At 33.8% G+C, this 17,435-nt stretch overlaps 3 protein-coding genes across 5 annotated transcripts; 1 reads left to right on the top strand and 2 right to left on the bottom strand.

Annotated features, from left to right (window-relative positions):
- Positions 1-1,882: 1,882 nt before the first annotated feature.
- On the bottom strand, positions 1,883-4,976 carry LOC107634789 (protein IQ-DOMAIN 30-like). Of its 3 annotated transcripts, none has more exons than XM_021119706.2 (7): positions 4,858-4,976; positions 4,065-4,176; positions 3,685-3,981; positions 3,125-3,313; positions 2,967-3,047; positions 2,189-2,789; positions 1,883-2,096 (listed from the first exon to the last, which is right to left on the bottom strand). In XM_021119706.2, the coding sequence occupies exons 2-7, from the start codon at positions 4,161-4,163 to the stop codon at positions 2,059-2,061; spliced, it is 1,305 nt and encodes a 434-aa protein (XP_020975365.1). In that variant the 5' UTR covers positions 4,164-4,176; positions 4,858-4,976; the 3' UTR covers positions 1,883-2,058. The 3 variants fall into 3 exon arrangements, with proteins under 3 accessions (XP_020975365.1, XP_016193696.1, XP_016193695.1); XM_016338210.3 differs by lacking the exon at positions 4,858-4,976 and adding an exon at positions 4,744-4,825; XM_016338209.3 differs by lacking the exon at positions 4,858-4,976 and adding an exon at positions 4,541-4,658.
- Positions 4,977-8,811: 3,835 nt separating this feature from the next.
- Positions 8,812-12,605, top strand: LOC107631897 (Leucine-rich repeat protein kinase family protein). Its single transcript, XM_016335479.3, has 7 exons — positions 8,812-10,539; positions 10,702-10,835; positions 10,958-11,201; positions 11,398-11,591; positions 11,696-11,730; positions 11,827-11,938; positions 12,091-12,605. The coding sequence occupies exons 1-7, from the start codon at positions 9,312-9,314 to the stop codon at positions 12,322-12,324; spliced, it is 2,181 nt and encodes a 726-aa protein (XP_016190965.1). The 5' UTR covers positions 8,812-9,311; the 3' UTR covers positions 12,325-12,605.
- A 465-nt stretch (positions 12,606-13,070) lies between these two features.
- Positions 13,071-17,225, bottom strand: LOC107631898 (ubiquitin-conjugating enzyme E2 2). The gene is made up of 6 exons (XM_016335480.3): positions 16,926-17,225; positions 16,206-16,339; positions 16,085-16,110; positions 15,417-15,506; positions 13,850-13,938; positions 13,071-13,487 (listed from the first exon to the last, which is right to left on the bottom strand). Exons 2-6 carry the CDS (start codon positions 16,328-16,330, stop codon positions 13,359-13,361), a joined length of 459 nt encoding a protein of 152 aa, XP_016190966.1. The 5' UTR covers positions 16,331-16,339; positions 16,926-17,225; the 3' UTR covers positions 13,071-13,358.
- Between the last annotated feature and the right edge of the window lie 210 nt (positions 17,226-17,435).

Here is a 17,435-nt window from a genome sequence, read left to right as displayed (position 1 = left end):
CAATCTCCTCGGCAATGGTATAAGCGATTTGACTCCTTTATGTTGAAATAAGGTTTTTCCAGAAGTAATTATGATTGTTGTGTATACATTCATACGCTTTCTGGAGGTGATTATATTTATCTTCTATTGTATGTGGATGACATGCTTATTGCCTCTAAGAGCAAGGTGGAGATAGATATGTTAAAGGTTCAACTCAGTAAAGAATTTGAAACAAAAGATTTGGGTGCTGCACGAAAAATATTAGGCATGGAAATTAAAAGAGAGAGATCAAGCCGAAAATTGTTCTTGAGCCAGAGCGGGTACATTGAGCGTGTTATTGAAAGATTTGAAATGAAAAAGGCTAAATCGGTGGTAACGCCGTTGGCTCCACATTTTAGGCTCTCTGGTAAACAATCTCCCACAACAGCAGAGGATAAGACTTACATGAAAAATGTACCTTATGCTAGTGCAGTCGGTAGCCTAATGTATGCTATGGTGTGTACACGCCCAGATATTTCACAGGCAGTCAGTGTTGTTAGCAAGTTCATGGCAAACCCAGGTAAGGCACATTGGGAAGCAGTCAAATGGATATTAAGATACTTGAAGGGTACCATTGACACAGGTTTATGCTTTAGTGGAAAATCATGTCAAATTAGCGGCTTTGTTGATTCTGATTATGCTGGTGATCTAGATAGAAGACGTTCTACAACTGGTTATGTATATAAAATACAAGGTGCTCCAGTTAGTTGGCGATCGATGTTATAAGCTACAGTGGCACTATCTACTACAGAAGCTGAGTACATGGCAGTAGCAGAAGGGGTGAAAGAAGTATTGTGGCTAAGGGGTCTTCTAGATAATTTGGGGTTAAAGCAAGATTGCGTGAATCTGAGTTGTGATAGTCAAAGTGCAATTCATTTGGCTAAAAATCAGGTTCATCATGCTCGTACCAAGCATATTGATGTAAAATATCACTTCGTGTGCGATGTTATAGAGAAAGGTAACATTTCTCTATAAAAATAGACACAGATGAAAACCCTGCTGATATGTTGACTAAAGTAGTGTCAGGAAACAAGTTCCAATACTTTGGAATTGCTCAATATTGCTTCATGTTAGGCAATACATGGAGAAATAGAGGAACTACAATTGGTTTGATCCTAAACAAGGGTACGTAAGCAGTCATTGTAAAAATGATGCAACCAGATATGAATACCACACTTTGATCGTCCAAAATTTGAGTAGATTTCAAATTGTGAACGAGGTGGAGAATTATGAGGGAGAGAGAAAAAAAAGGAAGGCTAAGAAAAGGAAGGCTAAGAGTTATTATAAGAAAGTTTTATTTCTATCCGTTGAAATTATAGCATATAACCACTATATAAACGTTTGTAGAATTTCAATTCAATCATCATCAACAATAACAACTACATTCACATCTTCTTTTCATATTATTATTATTATTATTATTTTATTTTATTTCCTTTTCTCTTTAGTAATTATATAGCGAGTGCATTATTGTGAGTAGTGTTCAATTTTATATTACTTTGTAGTTATTAGAAGTCAAAATTCCGCTGCAGACTTAACAAAGGGTGTCATATAATTTGTTTAATCAAATACCTACCCTTAGTGTCTGGTTTGTGTGGTATACTCTTTTGAAATTAGAGGAAAATCATTAATTATCACCATCAGCTTTTAGGATTTTAAGCACTTAAAAAGGATGCTTGCGTTGCTATTTAACATGATAAGATTCTTTTGATCCTTTCTCGTCTCTTAACACCCCTATTATATTCTCAACATACATTCATAGTAATGCTCAGTAATTCATAGTTATTTTGTTTGAGTAGTTTATCTTCTTTTTTTTTTTTTTTTTACTAGTATTATACTCCATTTCATTGTGTTAAAGTCATTCTTTTTATAATATCTAAGTAGTAAAAGAAAATTGAATATGGCATACTAAATATGATAATGATTATTACACATATTTACCAGGTATCTATTGACAAATATGATGAATTAACAAAGACAAAGACAGAGACTGCAATGTAGGTCAACACTCCACTCTATTTGAGATGATACAACATTAAATCACCTTCTCCACTGAGGTTGGATCAACTTATCTGAAACTGATAATACCAATAAAAAAAAATGTAAGCTTCAAGTAGAGTTGATATATAACTCCACAAAACATCACTATAATTACAGAAAAAGTTGTTACCTGTCCAATCCCTTGAAGATGAGAGGGATCTGTTATCTATCTTTGCCATTCCTAACTTGCCATTAAGTGAAAATGAAAGTGACAGCCTCCTGCTTATACCATTTCTGTCTAATACCAAATCACTACCAAATCTTGGAGAGTTTAGCTTAGCTTTTGCAGACTCAGTAGGAGCCATATAACTTGGAACTCTTGGAGTAGTAGTAGTAGTAGTAGTAGTAGTAGTAGTGTTTTGTGATGACTCATTCTTATTCTTATCATTCTTCAAATAATAATTAGCAGGAAGTGAAGCTCTTCTCTGGAAACTACTATTATTAGTATCCTCAATTCTTGTCATGTGTTGTTTTCTTTTCTCATTTTCCTTAACTGATGAATGCAATGCCATGCTTGATTCCTTTTTCTTGTCAACCCTCACAGCTTCTCCTTTCCTTGCATTTCTTTTGGCTTTTCCCTCACCAGCTTCTACTGTTTGGCCTAAAACATTTTTCTCATAAATTTTCTTCAATTCTTGAAGAGGTGCCCAAAATCGTGATCTCGTCCAACGTTCAAGCCATTCATATCTGAGTTGTCTGGAAAGCACAGCCGCCGGCGACGATGCCAGAAGCTGAAAAGGCACATTAATTAACTCTTGTTACACATTTCATATTCACAAATCATATCAACAAAAAGATTACATCAACTTAGTATTAGACCTACAAATTCCAGTCTTATCAACTTTGAATCAATGCAAAGAGTGCATTTTAATCACACTCTTAATCAAGAAGTACTTCTTAGTTCTTACCTTGTGAACAAAGACACTATCTGAAATCTTCTCTGCCTTTGTTGATGTAACTCTCCCAATAGAATTTGAACATTTAGTATCCTAATCGAAAATATGTTAATAAACCACATAGATGATCATTGTATAGAGTAAATTAGTTCAAGAACTTGCTATAATACCTTAAGAGTTTTCTGCACTTGAAGACCAATAGCAGAGTGCCTAACTTTATAACCACGAGCGAGTGCTTGAACTTTAACTATTCCCTTAACACAGTATAGAGCAGAAACAGCTTCTCTTCGAGCCAACTTGCCACGAATAAGAGCTTGAAGGGGTATCATCCCTTTCAGTATCTCAAACTTTCTGCGTGCCTGATATATAGAGACATATGAATCTGTCTAAGGCTTTATGCAAATGCAAACCAATATGTATGCTATATTGCAAGATTTATGGATACTATGTTTTCATGTCATGGATAAGTTCTGCTACATCAATTATCCATTTAACAAGATAAATAAATTCTAGAAGAATTTTGTAATACACTAAGTTTCTATCCATATGTACTGAGAAGATTTTGTGATGAATCATAACAACAATTAACACTTGACAGTTATATACAAAATCACATGAAATTTTTACATGAGAGAATCTAATATAGTCCAACTAAGAGAAACAAATACACATTAATTACCAAAAAAAAATGGTAAAAATGGAAAAATTGCATGAAAGAAAGGTTGAATACCTGATAGCCTCTAAGAGCTGCTTGAGCTATTATAGCTGCCTCTGTAAGGTTGATTTTCTCAGCATGATCCTCAGATCCAATATTAGCAACAGCATCTTGTGCTTGTGCATTGGCCTGTTCATCTTCACTTGCAATAACAAAAAGCTTTTCATTTGATGATCCATTAACTACCTCATTTTCTGGTACCATTCCTTTTGTTATGGCTTTAGCTGAAGAACTTGGAGGGGCTGGATGAGGAGACATTGATGCCTCAGAAGACACCACCACCATCACCATATCCTTGTTACTTGAAGGTTTCTTTAGCACAACAGTTGAAATCACAATCACAAATACAGAATATGTTTAAATAATCATCCCAAAAAAAGAAAAAAAAAACTCACAAAAACATCTTGAGGTTTTGATGAATTAGACTTCGATGATGATTTCTTGCCCAGAATTAAGTTTCTAATCCACTTTCTAGCACTTTGTCTTCCCATCATTCAAAAGATCAATCTGCAAGAATCATGTACTAATAAAAAACTCAATCTCTTTTAAATTAGAAAAAGGTTAAACTAAACAAAACAGTCCCAATCAACATCACTAGACTATCAAAAAGTTCAAGTTTGTAGTTAGATACTTAGATGAACATTATTTTATTAATGATTCACCAAAAGGGATACATGATTGATCACGTTAAGGAACATAAGGAACATACATTGCAAAATCAAAATCAAAATCAAAATCAAGCACCAAATAATTCATATTATTCTACTGTGACAAGAACTTGGAAAAAAGCCAAAGAAAACAGAAACAACATCAGAAGAAAAGAAGAGCAGCCACTACATTGAGAGGTGAGTACTGAGTAGCATGCACTTACAGTTATTACAGGTAATGAATGAACGAACTATGAAGTTAGAGAATGAACAAGACTTAGAAGTTACAAGTAGTTATAGCCAAAAAAATAAAAAATAAAGAAAATGGATAAAAGGGTGGCAATGATTAAGAAAGTGGCAGAAGCTATAATGAATCATAAAATGAATGAGGAGACAGTGTTTGTAACTGGCTGCAACTGTAAGATACCTCTCACGAGGTTTCATGTTCCACTATTAACAAAATTACATCCACATCTTATTTCTTTTCTCATTTATATATTATATATTTATTCAAGACTTGGTATTAAATTAGTAGTAGTACCACAATAATGATAATAAAATAATTCAGTTCCATCTCTTTTTTCTGTAATTGCAATGATTTGAAAGAAGGCATTGGCACATGGAAAATGGAAGTGAATCCAATGAGGAACTTGAGAATATATATTTCACACTTGTAAAGTATTAAAAATGGACAAAATATTATTCCGATGGATGGGCCAAGCATGCATGAATAATAATATTCCACCTGAATTCTCATAAATCACAATGTCTTGTCTACTAATTAAGGATATATATCATAAAGAGACATAACATAACCACTTGGGCAGTGACTAGTTTGTGAATTGTGAGTTGCATCTCTAAAATCATTTATTTTTCTTTCAATAATTGAATGATATAATATAAAGTCACAAATAAACAAGGCCAGTATTGTCTAGCACGTGGGCCATGTGCTAAGGAACCAAACCAACAAACTAACAATGAAACTAGCTAATGCCACACATCAAAATAATGTTTTTCTTTCTGGTATTGGGCCTATGAATCCGTCACAATATGGGTTTTATGTTTTATGCAGAACCGTCCCAGAAACGCGAATGCTTGAAATTTGGAAACTTTTTGGGCAATAAAATTGAATTGATTTAGTAGTTAGTTTATTAGTCTGTTTAAACAAGTGTCAAAAGTTCGAATCTAGTCTTGTGTACGGAGGTTGTAGTAACCCATTGGCTCATAATGCTATACAATTAATGCTACTAGGAAACAAACTAACATTGATTGGAAGGTTAAATTGTCCAATACTTGTAGGGAAGCTAATAGATTCCTTGATGGCCTACTTGAGTTTCCGTATAGAGTTTCAAAATGAGAGAAAATTTTTCATTTCATAGACTCCATTAGGGGTGCACATGGGACGGGTGAAGCCGGGTTTGATGTGACCCAGACCCGGCCCGAAATATACACCGGGTCTATTTATTAGACCCGAACCCGGCCCTAGACCCGATGAAACCAATACACTTTCGGGCCACAATTATACCGGGTAAAAACCGGGTGAAAACCGGGCCGTTAACATTACATTACATTGATACCTTCTTGTAAGCTAGCATGTAAAAATATCCAAAGTTCCAAGACTCCAACCATTATTTAACATGATAAAATTCACTTAGAAAAATATAACAAGAACCAACCCTTCTTCAAAATTAAAGCATAACCACAATCAATACTAAAGTATAACCACAATCAATACTAATATTGTCTAATAATACCAAATATTTAAATACATACAAATAACACAATATTATGCATTCTAAACATAAAACATTAACTTATAGTCTTATAATGACTAATAACACAAAATATTAAGATTTACAATACTTAAATTCCACATAAGAATAGTCATGATCCATCACTAATAACACAAAATATTAATTGTGTATGATGACCGGGCCACCGGGCCGACTTCGGGTGACCCGAGCTATGGCCCGGACCCGACCCGAAATAATGACCGGGTCTATTTTTGAGACCCTTACCCGGCCCTAAACCCGATGAAATCACACCAAATTAGCCCTAAAAGTGTTCGGGACCGGGCCGGGCCTTCGGGCCGGGCCGGATCTGTGCACCCCTAGACTCCATAATTGTATATTGTATATATATACTAATAAAGGAATTTGGGATAGAATAACTATATTTGATCGTTACGTACCTCCCCTAACAAAAAAATTATAAGTGATATCTCGAAGCTAATTTTTTTAGCCAATATCAATTAATTTTTTAAAATATTTTATTTATTTTAAATTCTAAATCTTAAATCATAAATTTTTAATTCTAAATTTTAAAATACTAATTCTAAACAATAAATTCTAAAAAAAAACGAATTTTTAAAATTCAAAAAAGTTTAATAATATTCACTAATTAAAAATTAGTTTTCGATTTTTTTTGTTATAACTATTTTTAGTTTTATTAACACTAAGTTTGCTTTTTTTTTTTTTACATTTCTTTTTATAACTATTTTCAATTAAATAAAAATGGTCTATTAGTAAATATAAATTTTGTTCTTTAGCGTTTACAAAATAGAACAACAATACCTTAGATTTCTATTTTTATCCAAAGTATGAGTTAAATGACAAATATTATCTAAAGTAAAATACTAAAATATCAACAATTGTCACTATGTTAAGGTTCTGCAAAACCTGAATCTTGGCCTTCTTTTATTAACAAAATCTTCTTTTATATAAGTTTTCTATTCTCTGCAATAAAATAAGAATACAACCATCTAAAAGTCAAAATTCTTATCTCAAAATATAGTATTAACTATTAAGATCTTGTACAAAATTGACTTGTCCATCTTCACACATGCATCCAAACAAAGTAATTAACCATTTGATATTTTTCTCTTTTTTTTTTTTTTGGTTTACCCAAACGGTATCTCCCAACCCGACAGGTTAAGAACTAATTCGTCGCGGATCTGAATTCCATTTAAGGGTCTGCCGCTGGCTAATGAGTTGCTGCATGCACAAGACAGGATTCGAACTCTCAACACTTGCTTAAACGGACGAGTGAGCTGACCACTCAATCAAGCGAAGTTGGTTTACTATTGTTATTATTATATGATGAAATTGCTAGCAACTTATTACAATCCAATACACGTACATTTACTAAATCCAGCAATGCATGTATATAGTGGAAAACAATGCTAAACAACACTTCTTCGGATTCCTTTAATTCTTTTCCTTCCATATCAATGTTTTATTACAGTTATTATTATTATTATTATTATTAAAAAAAATGCTATGCTATCATAAAGAAGAGCATGATTAGGTGTAACTAACTAATATTACATTAAAAAAATGTGTCAGTGTCAAATGCATTGTACCAAAGAATGTGCGTGGAAACATGGACCTCTCTAACTGTAGGATGCTTTTTTGAGTTTTGAGGAACACTTCACCGACACAATGTCACAATCACAAAACTCCAAAAATCTAAGCACTCTCCAACCAAAACCCAAAGGGAAAAGTTACGCTATTATTGTTTGACAATGAAACTTTAAATTATTTGGATATATGAACCCTACCCTCGCTAAAGCCACGTGCCGTGGCGCCTGGGATTCATACATTAATTAATATATTACTATTACATCACTCACATTATCCTATTAATTAAAGATGGATAAATTTAACTAATCAATTTCTATGGTTATTTTTTGGTGTCTTAGAAGAAATTAAAACACGGTACAAAAGACAATAATATGGAAAATTTGCTGGAATACTGTAATTTTTAAAAATTTCATATCTGAACTTGGTGATGTGATAACATACATGCAAGTCCATCATAAGATGGTCAACACTACTAAGTGCCCCGAGTTAAGTTCCTGCATCTTGAAACTTTGAATTCAGAGCCGTGTGTTGACTTTGGCATCATTGGCAGCTTGGAGCCTTGGAGAGCCAAGTTGCAATTTAATATCATGGTTCCCAAATCCCTATATTATATTTTCTCTTTATGAATTCTACATTTTTTCCTACTAGAAAACGGAATAAAAAATTGATGATAGTTTACACTGTCACTTTTTAATTTGGATATGAAAGCAAAAGTGGTGTTGGATTCGAATATGGGGAATATAGGTACTTCACAGCCATGTGGTATCAGTGGAACAGAACTCGGATCATGCGAGTTTTTTTATCAGTAAACGGACGATTCAAATTGCATTTGATATTCCATTTCATAAAAAAATTGACAACAACAAACAACTCGGACGTCCGTTTTTTAGCTTTCGAAATTCATATTTGCCAAACCACAAGTCGGACCATGCGATTTCTTAAGCAAAATTTTAAAATCAAACAACTCGCATGGTTTGATTTGTGTACTCTGAATTTTTTTCAACTTTTTAAACACAAATCGAAAGGTTCGATTTGTATACTCTCACAATTTTAAAAAACACCAAAAATTACCATGTTAAAATATATCACTCATTTTTCTTCCATATTAAAATTTTTTAGGCTAAAACTGTTTGATAAAATAAATAAATATACAAAAGATATTTCTCTTTATTACACAGCACCTTTTATTTCATTTGCATCTTTCATGTGACGTGTCTAGTTAATGAAGTCTCCTTTACTAAGCTATTTAGTACACACTCTTTTAAGGTTTCTCAAAGTTTTGAAATCTCATTCTTTTCCAGATCTCAGGTTTCAGTATTTTTTTTTAAGAAAAAAAAAATTGGGGGTCCTCTTCCTTCCATTGTCCTACCTGCTCCACAACATTACTGAAATTCTTTATCCTCATAATTTTCCATCAGAAAATCTTTTCATGCAATCATTATAACATGACAAATAACTTTTCTGCTTGATAGCTTTCCTATGTACTAACTAAAGTGTTTGATTCTGTACAACTGGAAAGAAAAAGATAAGAAAGCAATTCTGTTTACTTATGCTCACTGCTTAATAGCTTTCATGCTGTGACAAAACCATTCTGTTTACTACAAATATTTTTCTTTTCTTTAAGTCTAAGAATATGAAGAGATCATTGGTTTTGTTCTGTAACTTGTTTCCTTCAACAATCCTTCTTGTTCTGCTTACTATAACAACAAGTACTTCTGCACAGCTTGTAAGCAGTGAGAACAGAATCCTCTTCCAAGTTCAGAAGCTTCTAGAATATCCACAAGCCCTTCAAGGATGGAATAACTGGACCAACTTCTGCTACCTCCCTCCATCACCTTCCCTCACCATAGTCTGCACAAATGGCCATGTCACAGAACTCACCATCATTGGAAACAACACTAGTTCTCATCAAATCCTTTCATCAAGGTTCTCCATTGATTCTCTCTTCACTGTGATGACAAAGTTTTCAAATTTGAAGGCCTTATCATTGGTTTCATTAGGTCTGTGGGGTCCATTACCTTCCAAGATCAACAGGTTCTGGTCACTGGAGGTTCTCAACATTAGTTCAAACTTCATTTATGGTGAAATTCCACCATCAATATCAACATTGAAGAGCCTCAAGAGTCTTGTTTTGGCTGATAATCTCTTCAATGGAACTGTCCCAGATTTCAAAAAGCTAACTTTTCTTCAAGAGCTTAACTTGGGTGGCAACAAGCTTGGTCCTTATTTTCCTTCACTATTAGGCCAGAATCTTGTGAGTCTTATCTTGAGGAACAATTCTCTGAGATCTCAAATTCCTCTTCAACTCATAAAATTTGATAAGCTTCAGACACTTGACATCTCTTCCAATGTAATCTTTGGAAAGATTCCATCTTTTCTTTTCTCTTTGCGTTCTCTCCAGTACCTAAACTTAGCTGCAAACCAATTAAGTGGTAACCTTTCGGCAAAAACAGCATGTGGTTCTGCACTGACATTTGTGGATATCTCACACAATCTTCTAGTTGGAAAGTTGCCATCATGCATTGGTTCAATGATTTCAACGGGCAAGGTGCTATACTCTGGGAATTGTTTTTCAACAAGAAGGTTGAATGACCAGCAGCATCCATATTCATTTTGCAAGAAAGAGGTTGCCTTAGCCGTTAAGCCACCGGAGAAAACAAAGAAGGAGAACGAATCCAGAGTGAAACTAAGTCTATTACTTGGTATAATTGGAGGTGCTGTGGGAATTGCAGCAATTCTGGTTCTACTCACTGTGTTCATTGTGAGGAAATCCAACCAAGAAAGATCATATCGTCACCGCGACAGATCCGTTGCTGATAAATTTTATGCCCGAGCATCTCCCGGACCAAACACTGATACCAGTAAGAAACATTATGATATAGTTGTTATTATTGTTGTTATTGGATGATGATCATATGATAAATGGTTATACATTTTAGATTTTCACTTTCAGATTCTTTTAGACTCTCATTAAACTGATTAAAGTGATGCATTCATTAATCTGGTTTCACATGTTGGAATAGGACGTGTTCCTCAGACGATGAGGCTATCTGCGGTTGGAATGCCACCATACTGTAATTTCACATCAGAAGAAATTGAAGATGCAACAAACAACTTTGACTCAACAAATCTAATAGGAGAAGGAACACAGGGCCAAGTAAGAGAATTTTTCTTTCAAGTTATTTACAGGGTTCATAGCTTGTTTTGTTTTCCATGATGAGATGGAACCCACAGAAAACAGGTTCTAATGTGTGTTCATTTACTATTGTATTCACACAGCTATATAGAGGTTGGCTCAGAGATGGTGCAGTGGTCCTGGTTAACTGTGTAAAAATAAAGCAGAAGGGTTTGCCCCACACCATTAACCAGAACTTAGAGGTTTTGCCTAATTTGAGGCACAGGCATTTGATGAGTGTTCTAGGACACTGTGTCATTACTCATCAGGAAAATCCTCAACCAACAAGCACAGTCTTCATTGTCTTTGAACACATATCAAATGTGTCGCTTAGGGATCAACTTACAGGTAAAACGATCACATAGACACTGGTAATCGTCTCATGACAAAAATATAACAGAAACGCAACTTCTGTCTTGTCTCTGTCTCTATTGTCTGTGTTTTCTGTCTTGAAACACTTATCAAACACCACCATAAAAATAAGGCTCACTATAAAAGCAAGGATTTGAAAGTCCAAAAAAATATAACGTGTCTTACTCAACAGATTGGAGAAAGAGAGATATGCTGAAATGGCCACAAAGAATGGCAATCAGCATAGGCATTGCAAGAGGGGTGCAGTTCTTGCACACAGGAGTTGCTCCTGGCATTTTCGGCAACAATTTGAAGGTTGAGAACATTCTATTGGATGATAGCCTCAATGCAAAAGTTAGTAGATACAGCATTCCATTGCCATCCAAGGTTAGCAGAAAGTACATGTAATTTGGACTATTTTCTCAGTAATGTTTGTATAATTGCATCCATGTCTCTAACATTGAATCATACCTGTCTTGGCCAATTTCCAGAACACTGACCAAAATGCCTCCAATCAGATTGGCAGGTATATATCTCTGCTCACTATCATCTCTTTCTTCAGTTTTAGTCTTCCATTACTGTGTAATAAGTATAATTAATATGTTGTTAATCCCACATGCAGCACAAATAATGCAGAAAAGGAAGATATCTATCAGTTGGGTGTTATTCTTCTTGAAGTTATCACTGGCAAACAAATTAAATCTTCCAGTGAAATAGAGGAGCTGAAGGATGAGGTTAGTATCCATAGCACTTGTTCTTAGATATCCTCCAATAAAAAACCTAAGAATCATAGAAGTGTTAACTCTACATAGCTATGTTTACCATAAAAAGGTTGTAACCAAGGTATATTTTTCTTATCTTTAATTCAGTATTTTATCAATTTCAGCTGGAGAAAGGGTCATCAGAAGCACAGTCAGTACTAAGGAGTGCAGTTGATCCTTGCCTGAGGGGAACTTATGCATATGAATCAATGAGGACTGCAGTTCAGATCACCATCAATTGTCTCTCCAAGGCTGCTAGTCAGCGCCCTTCGATCGAGGATGTTCTGTGGAACTTGCAGTACTCGATGCAAGTTCAAGAGTCCTGGACCAGCAGTGGAAATCTCAGCACAAAGTTCTGAACATCCCTGTCAATAGAAGTGTCTGCTGGCATTCCATAAGTTCATTGATCTTAATGAATAAATGAACATGTAAATATTTATTTTCTTCTATATTTGGCCAAAATGCACTACTTGTCCTGAATTGTTCCTACAAACTTATTGTCTAGTCATAGAAGTTCCTCTTCAAGTTTGTATCTACCAATTTCTTTGGATTACCCTTGAATAAGGCATAAAATCGTTTTAATAAGCCATGATGAGAATGATAATTAATAGCAATATTACACTTGAGTGTTTGTCACCAATTTGACTTTTCCCTATTCTATTAATTTTTTTCTCTGCTTAATCAACTCTTATTCTTGTCTCTCAGCTAATTAACTGCTCCAACTTTTTTTCTTTTAAAAAGAAACTTGATGATGTTCATTGATTCAAAAGAAAAATATAAATCATACAAGACATACATTTTCTGTCATATAATATATTTTGTCTTGTTTAAATCTTTTGATAATTTTATATTTTTATTCACTGCATCTTTTCAATCAAATTCAGATTCTTATCATGGAAATTCAATATTCTCAACAAATATTTCATTGTTTAACTAATAAAGCTAGCATCAACCTGCATGTATTACTTCCTCCATAAGAATTAACTCCAAATAACCAAAATCTATCAGCTTTTTTTCTTTTGGACTGGAGAATCTATCAGCTAACTAGATCTAAAGTTATAGCATTGAAATGATAAAGTAAACAAAAACACAGATAGGAAGAACATGGAGAAAATATGGTGGAATATTAATTCATATAAAGTTTGAGCAAACACATCATCACAGAAATATAAGTATTCTTTTAAAGTCACAAGGTTACTGAATCATTCAGATCCCCTTGATAACCTTTTAACTACAACCTTAATTCATATGAAGTTTGAGTAAACACATTGTGAAGGACTAGAGACAACACACAACTGTTCTTTTTTTCAAGTCTCAAGGTTACTCAGTCAGATCCTTCAGATCAGTTGACAACCTTTTAACAGACTTAGTGGCAGCCTATTGAAGATTATAATTAATCAGCAGTCCAACTTTGCTCAACAATCTCACGTACTCTTCTGTTGTATTCGCGCTTGTTTTCACTGAACATCCGAGCAGCCTCAGAGTTTGCCGGGGAATTTGGATTTGGGTCACACAGCAGTGACTGCAACAAGAAAGCCAATTTAAAGAAAGTTAACATACATCTAATAAATTTTAATTCTATATCTCTCTATCTTAACAAGAATGTCATCAAGCAGTATAAACTGAAAACTAAAAATGGGAAATTTTTAAAGAAGGGATTAGGCTTGATTCCTTTTGAAGGACTTTCATTGGTTTATAATATGTGATTAAATCACAAAGAGCCTTCACTAACACAACCTTCGAATGAGATAACCCAACCTCCAGTGAAACTTCTATGTACCAAGAAAAAGAAAGGGAAATTTTAAAAAGGGGTTAACTGGAATCAAACTCTGCAGTATAAACTTTCTTTCAGCAACCCCAAAATATTAAGCAAATGACAATTACCTGGATTGAGGTAAGTATTGCAGCTACATCATAAATCGGGCTCCACTGGTTTTGTAAGATGTCCAAGCATATACTTCCATCTGCATAAACTGAAATTGACAAGTAGAAAGCAGGTTAGAATTGGATCAAAGTTATTCTGATGCAAATATCCTATCAATGTTATCTACTCTGCCAATTTATGGTTAAATGAACATAATATTTTCTGCAGAAAAATGAAATAGTCTTTTTTATTTTATTTTATTTTTACAAAAGAAAAATACTGCTAAGACTTAGAGGAGGAGGAAGAAGAAAAGGAAGAGGGGGGGGGGGGGGGGGATTACAAGGAATAGAAGATAAGAGGTCCTCCATAGAAGAGCCAAGACAAGAATTAAGAGTAAAGCTGTCTATAAAGCATAGCTTTCCAAGTACTCAACATGTTTGAGAGAGAACATCCTTTGAAAAGATTGTGTGTTTTACAGCAAATAGATGCTAAATGGCAAATTCTATACAACAAAACTTGCTCGACAAAAAATCGGTCATTCAATGTGTGTCAATTGCACCCCAACCAAATACTCCCATGAAATCATCTTTGATTGATCAATTCTTGTAATTGTTTATATTTTGTCATGAATTTGGCATGCAACCTTGACGTGACAAGTTGTTAACTATGTATAATTCATCTGATAATGAGTTTAAATAATTTTGTACGAGAATTCATTAAATGGTGTGACTAATTAAGGGTGCCAACTTTTTTATCTTATTTACTTTTATATGAATTATCCATGATACGGCTCAATAGCATGGTATGTAGCCATCCCCACCTGGTGAAATAAGGCTTTGTTGTTGTTGTTGTTGTTATTGTTGTTGTTACTTTTATATGAATTACCAACATTAATTACTTCAGTTCAAAATCAATTCTAACAGAATTAATACCCCTTAGATTAAATTCTACAAATGCAAAACCAAACTCTAGTACCAAGTCAAGAACCAACTATACTAAAACCTAATATAGTTGAGCAAAGGTTAATTAACGGTTTTTATATCTAATAATTATAATACTGTCAACATATTTGCACAATAATTCTCTACAATGATTTCTACTTTAATCATATTCATATCAGTCCCCTAAAACTTGTGTAGGAAACAAAGATATCAAAAGGGCCACTACATCCTTTATTACACATATTTTGGAATTAAAATTTCAAGTCTCAACTTTCTTTAATAAACAAATCAATCATTAAAAACACATATATATGAACCAAATTACAAGATGCCATATTGCCATTACCAAAAGCTAACTAAATTATGTAGATAAAAAGTTTGCAAAGTTTCTACATTCAATAGAACCAAAGTGCCAAAACTAGACATAATACAAAATAGGGTGTGTTTTATATATTGGATAAACTATAGTTAAAGAAAGCTTGGAAGAAGACAAAGGCACCACCAATGAAATCCCAAAAGCCGTTTCTACAATATTCTATAGGCTAAATAAATACTCATTCATGGCCACACAAATAAAATAATTCAAATGACTTTCATTCTAACTCCAACAGGGATAGCAATGTTGAAATTTCGAGTTTGGACTTACTATTCGGATGAAACATTCGAGAAACAAAACGCACTGTAGGAGGCTTATTTGGATAATCCTCCGTAAATTGAAGTGTCAACTTAAACGTACCTGAAATTATAAAGCAGCATCACACAATATAATTACATGCTTTGAATACATTAATCACAAGGGGGAAAAAAGAAGTGTAAACATGACATGGGTCAACTTAAACCTTTAGTATTTTGTCCTATTGTGTCTACAATAGTACAATTGGAGCAATAAATCAAAAGTTTAATTCGAAAAATGCATATTGAATACCAAGATTTAGGTGAGACCTACAAGCACAAGTTATATTATAGTACAACACAATATTATACACTTCCAATAGACAACTAGAATTGTTTCAGATTCTAGTAAAGAAAGACAACAAAGATGCGATTTGACACAACTACACAACGATATGGTTGCTGCCTCATGACTTAGAGGTCATGGTTCGAAGCTTGTGAGGCTAAGGCTCCATATGCTTACCCTCCTCAGTCCTCAGTCCTCACACCCCACCAAGTAAAAGCCTCAATACCTAATAGACATATGCTACTTCTACAAGTAAACCACATGCAAGAAATTCACAAATAATCATCATCATATGTGAAAATGCTGAAATGAGATATTAAGTCCTTCAGCTTATATAAAGTAGAATACTTTTATACCTCCATCCCAAGGGGTATCGTCCGGTCTGAAAAAAGCACCGAGAAAAAGTATAATTAGATTGTTATGATAACATATTTAAATAAATATAAAGAATGTTAGGATTTGAAAACTCCTACACACCCAAAGATGACAGCATTCCAAAGCATAATATTATTGTCTTGGGGAGCTCCACTGATGCCAGCAGGAGGATCTTGTTGCAATCTTTTAAAATCTCTCATCAGTCTCTTCCTTGCAGGAGTCGACATCCTCACCACCTATAATTCAATCAAGCACAACCCAAACCGTAGTAATCAGCAATTGACATGCCCATGTACACAAACCACAGTAATAAGAATACATGGAAAGTTCAAACTTCAGAAAATGCAGAAAAACACACACACCAAGATAGAGACACAGATTGATGTTCACATAGCTAAACAATTATCAACAAAATCCTTAAAGAGCAAATTCCGCATAAATTTCCATTAAAACATTCGCAACTGAGAAAATCCCAATTCCCTAGAGCTGAATCCAGCTAGCAAAAAATCCATCTAGGTACGAATCAGTGAGCAAAAAATCAAAACAACAAAATCATTTCAATAAAACATCAGAATCAAGTATTTTGAAACAACCAATAACAATTAAAAGACCCACTCTAGCAGATACCCTAGATCGACTTCACCCTTTTCACCAAAAACACAAGCCAAACAAACATCGAGCAACCCACCAACCAAAATAGGGTTTTTCGAATAAAAAACAAGCGAAATCGATCTGGGTACGAACTAATTTAATGACGAACCGTTCACACAAAAGGAAAAACGGGTTTTTAAGTGAAATATGGAGAAGAGAGAGAATTCTAACTTGTGAGTGAGAGCAGGTGCAATCCCAGGAGGAGGAGCAGAGAGAGAAGAGAAGAATGAAGCTCTGGGATGGATGGTATTTATGGAGAACCAAAAAGAAAAGAAAAGAAAAAAAACAGTAAAAGAATGTGAAGAGAGAATTTAGCTTTGGGCATCAGAGTGAGAGAAATGCTTCCATGGCAACTCGCTTAACTCACACAGAGACAGAGAAAAAGATATTCCCTTCTAATCTCATCATCATAGTTATTATTTAGTAGAGATTATTGGGAGATTATTTTGTTACTACTGCAAAATTACACCCAAAGAATATTGATTTGTTGTGCATGGATAAAATATCGAGAAAAAATAAAAAAGTTACTGTTTTTGACTAATATTTTTAGTAATTAATCAAATTTTTTAATTTAATAATTTAATAATATATTTTTAGTTTATATTCTTAAATATTATTGATTAATTAATGATTAAAAATAATAAATTTTATTAGTTTTTTAATATTTTTTAAAATATTTTT

This window comes from Arachis ipaensis, chromosome B3 (assembly GCF_059453495.1).
Source record: "Arachis ipaensis isolate K30076 ecotype BB chromosome B3, ASM5945349v1, whole genome shotgun sequence".
Lineage (NCBI taxonomy): Eukaryota > Viridiplantae > Streptophyta > Magnoliopsida > Fabales > Fabaceae > Arachis > Arachis ipaensis.
The sequence above is the reverse complement of the archived record's forward strand: the minus strand, read 5'-3'. Positions and strand labels throughout refer to the sequence as shown.

What these genes read in the sequence shown, in the direction of transcription:
- LOC107634789 (XM_021119706.2), bottom strand. Translation starts at nt 4,163, where the DNA reads ATGATGGGAAGACAAAGTGCTAGAAAGTGGATTAGAAACTTAATTCTG. An exon ending in CAGCTCTTAGAGGCTATCAG is followed by an intron (nt 3,314 to 3,684) that starts GTATTCAACCTT and finishes TCTATATATCAG; the next exon opens with GCACGCAGAAAGTTTGAGAT. An exon ending in AAGTGCAGAAAACTCTTAAG is followed by an intron (nt 3,048 to 3,124) that starts GTATTATAGCAA and finishes ATTTTCGATTAG; the next exon opens with GATACTAAATGTTCAAATTC.
- LOC107631897 (XM_016335479.3), top strand. Translation starts at nt 9,312, where the DNA reads ATGAAGAGATCATTGGTTTTGTTCTGTAACTTGTTTCCTTCAACAATC. An exon ending in CGGACCAAACACTGATACCA is followed by an intron (nt 10,540 to 10,701) that starts GTAAGAAACATT and finishes ATGTTGGAATAG; the next exon opens with GACGTGTTCCTCAGACGATG. An exon ending in GCATTCCATTGCCATCCAAG is followed by an intron (nt 11,592 to 11,695) that starts GTTAGCAGAAAG and finishes GCCAATTTCCAG; the next exon opens with AACACTGACCAAAATGCCTC.
- LOC107631898 (XM_016335480.3), bottom strand. Translation starts at nt 16,330, where the DNA reads ATGTCGACTCCTGCAAGGAAGAGACTGATGAGAGATTTTAAAAGATTG. An exon ending in TGGAATGCTGTCATCTTTGG is followed by an intron (nt 16,111 to 16,205) that starts GTGTGTAGGAGT and finishes TGCTTTTTTCAG; the next exon opens with ACCGGACGATACCCCTTGGG. An exon ending in TCGAATGTTTCATCCGAATA is followed by an intron (nt 13,939 to 15,416) that starts GTAAGTCCAAAC and finishes TGTCAATTTCAG; the next exon opens with TTTATGCAGATGGAAGTATA.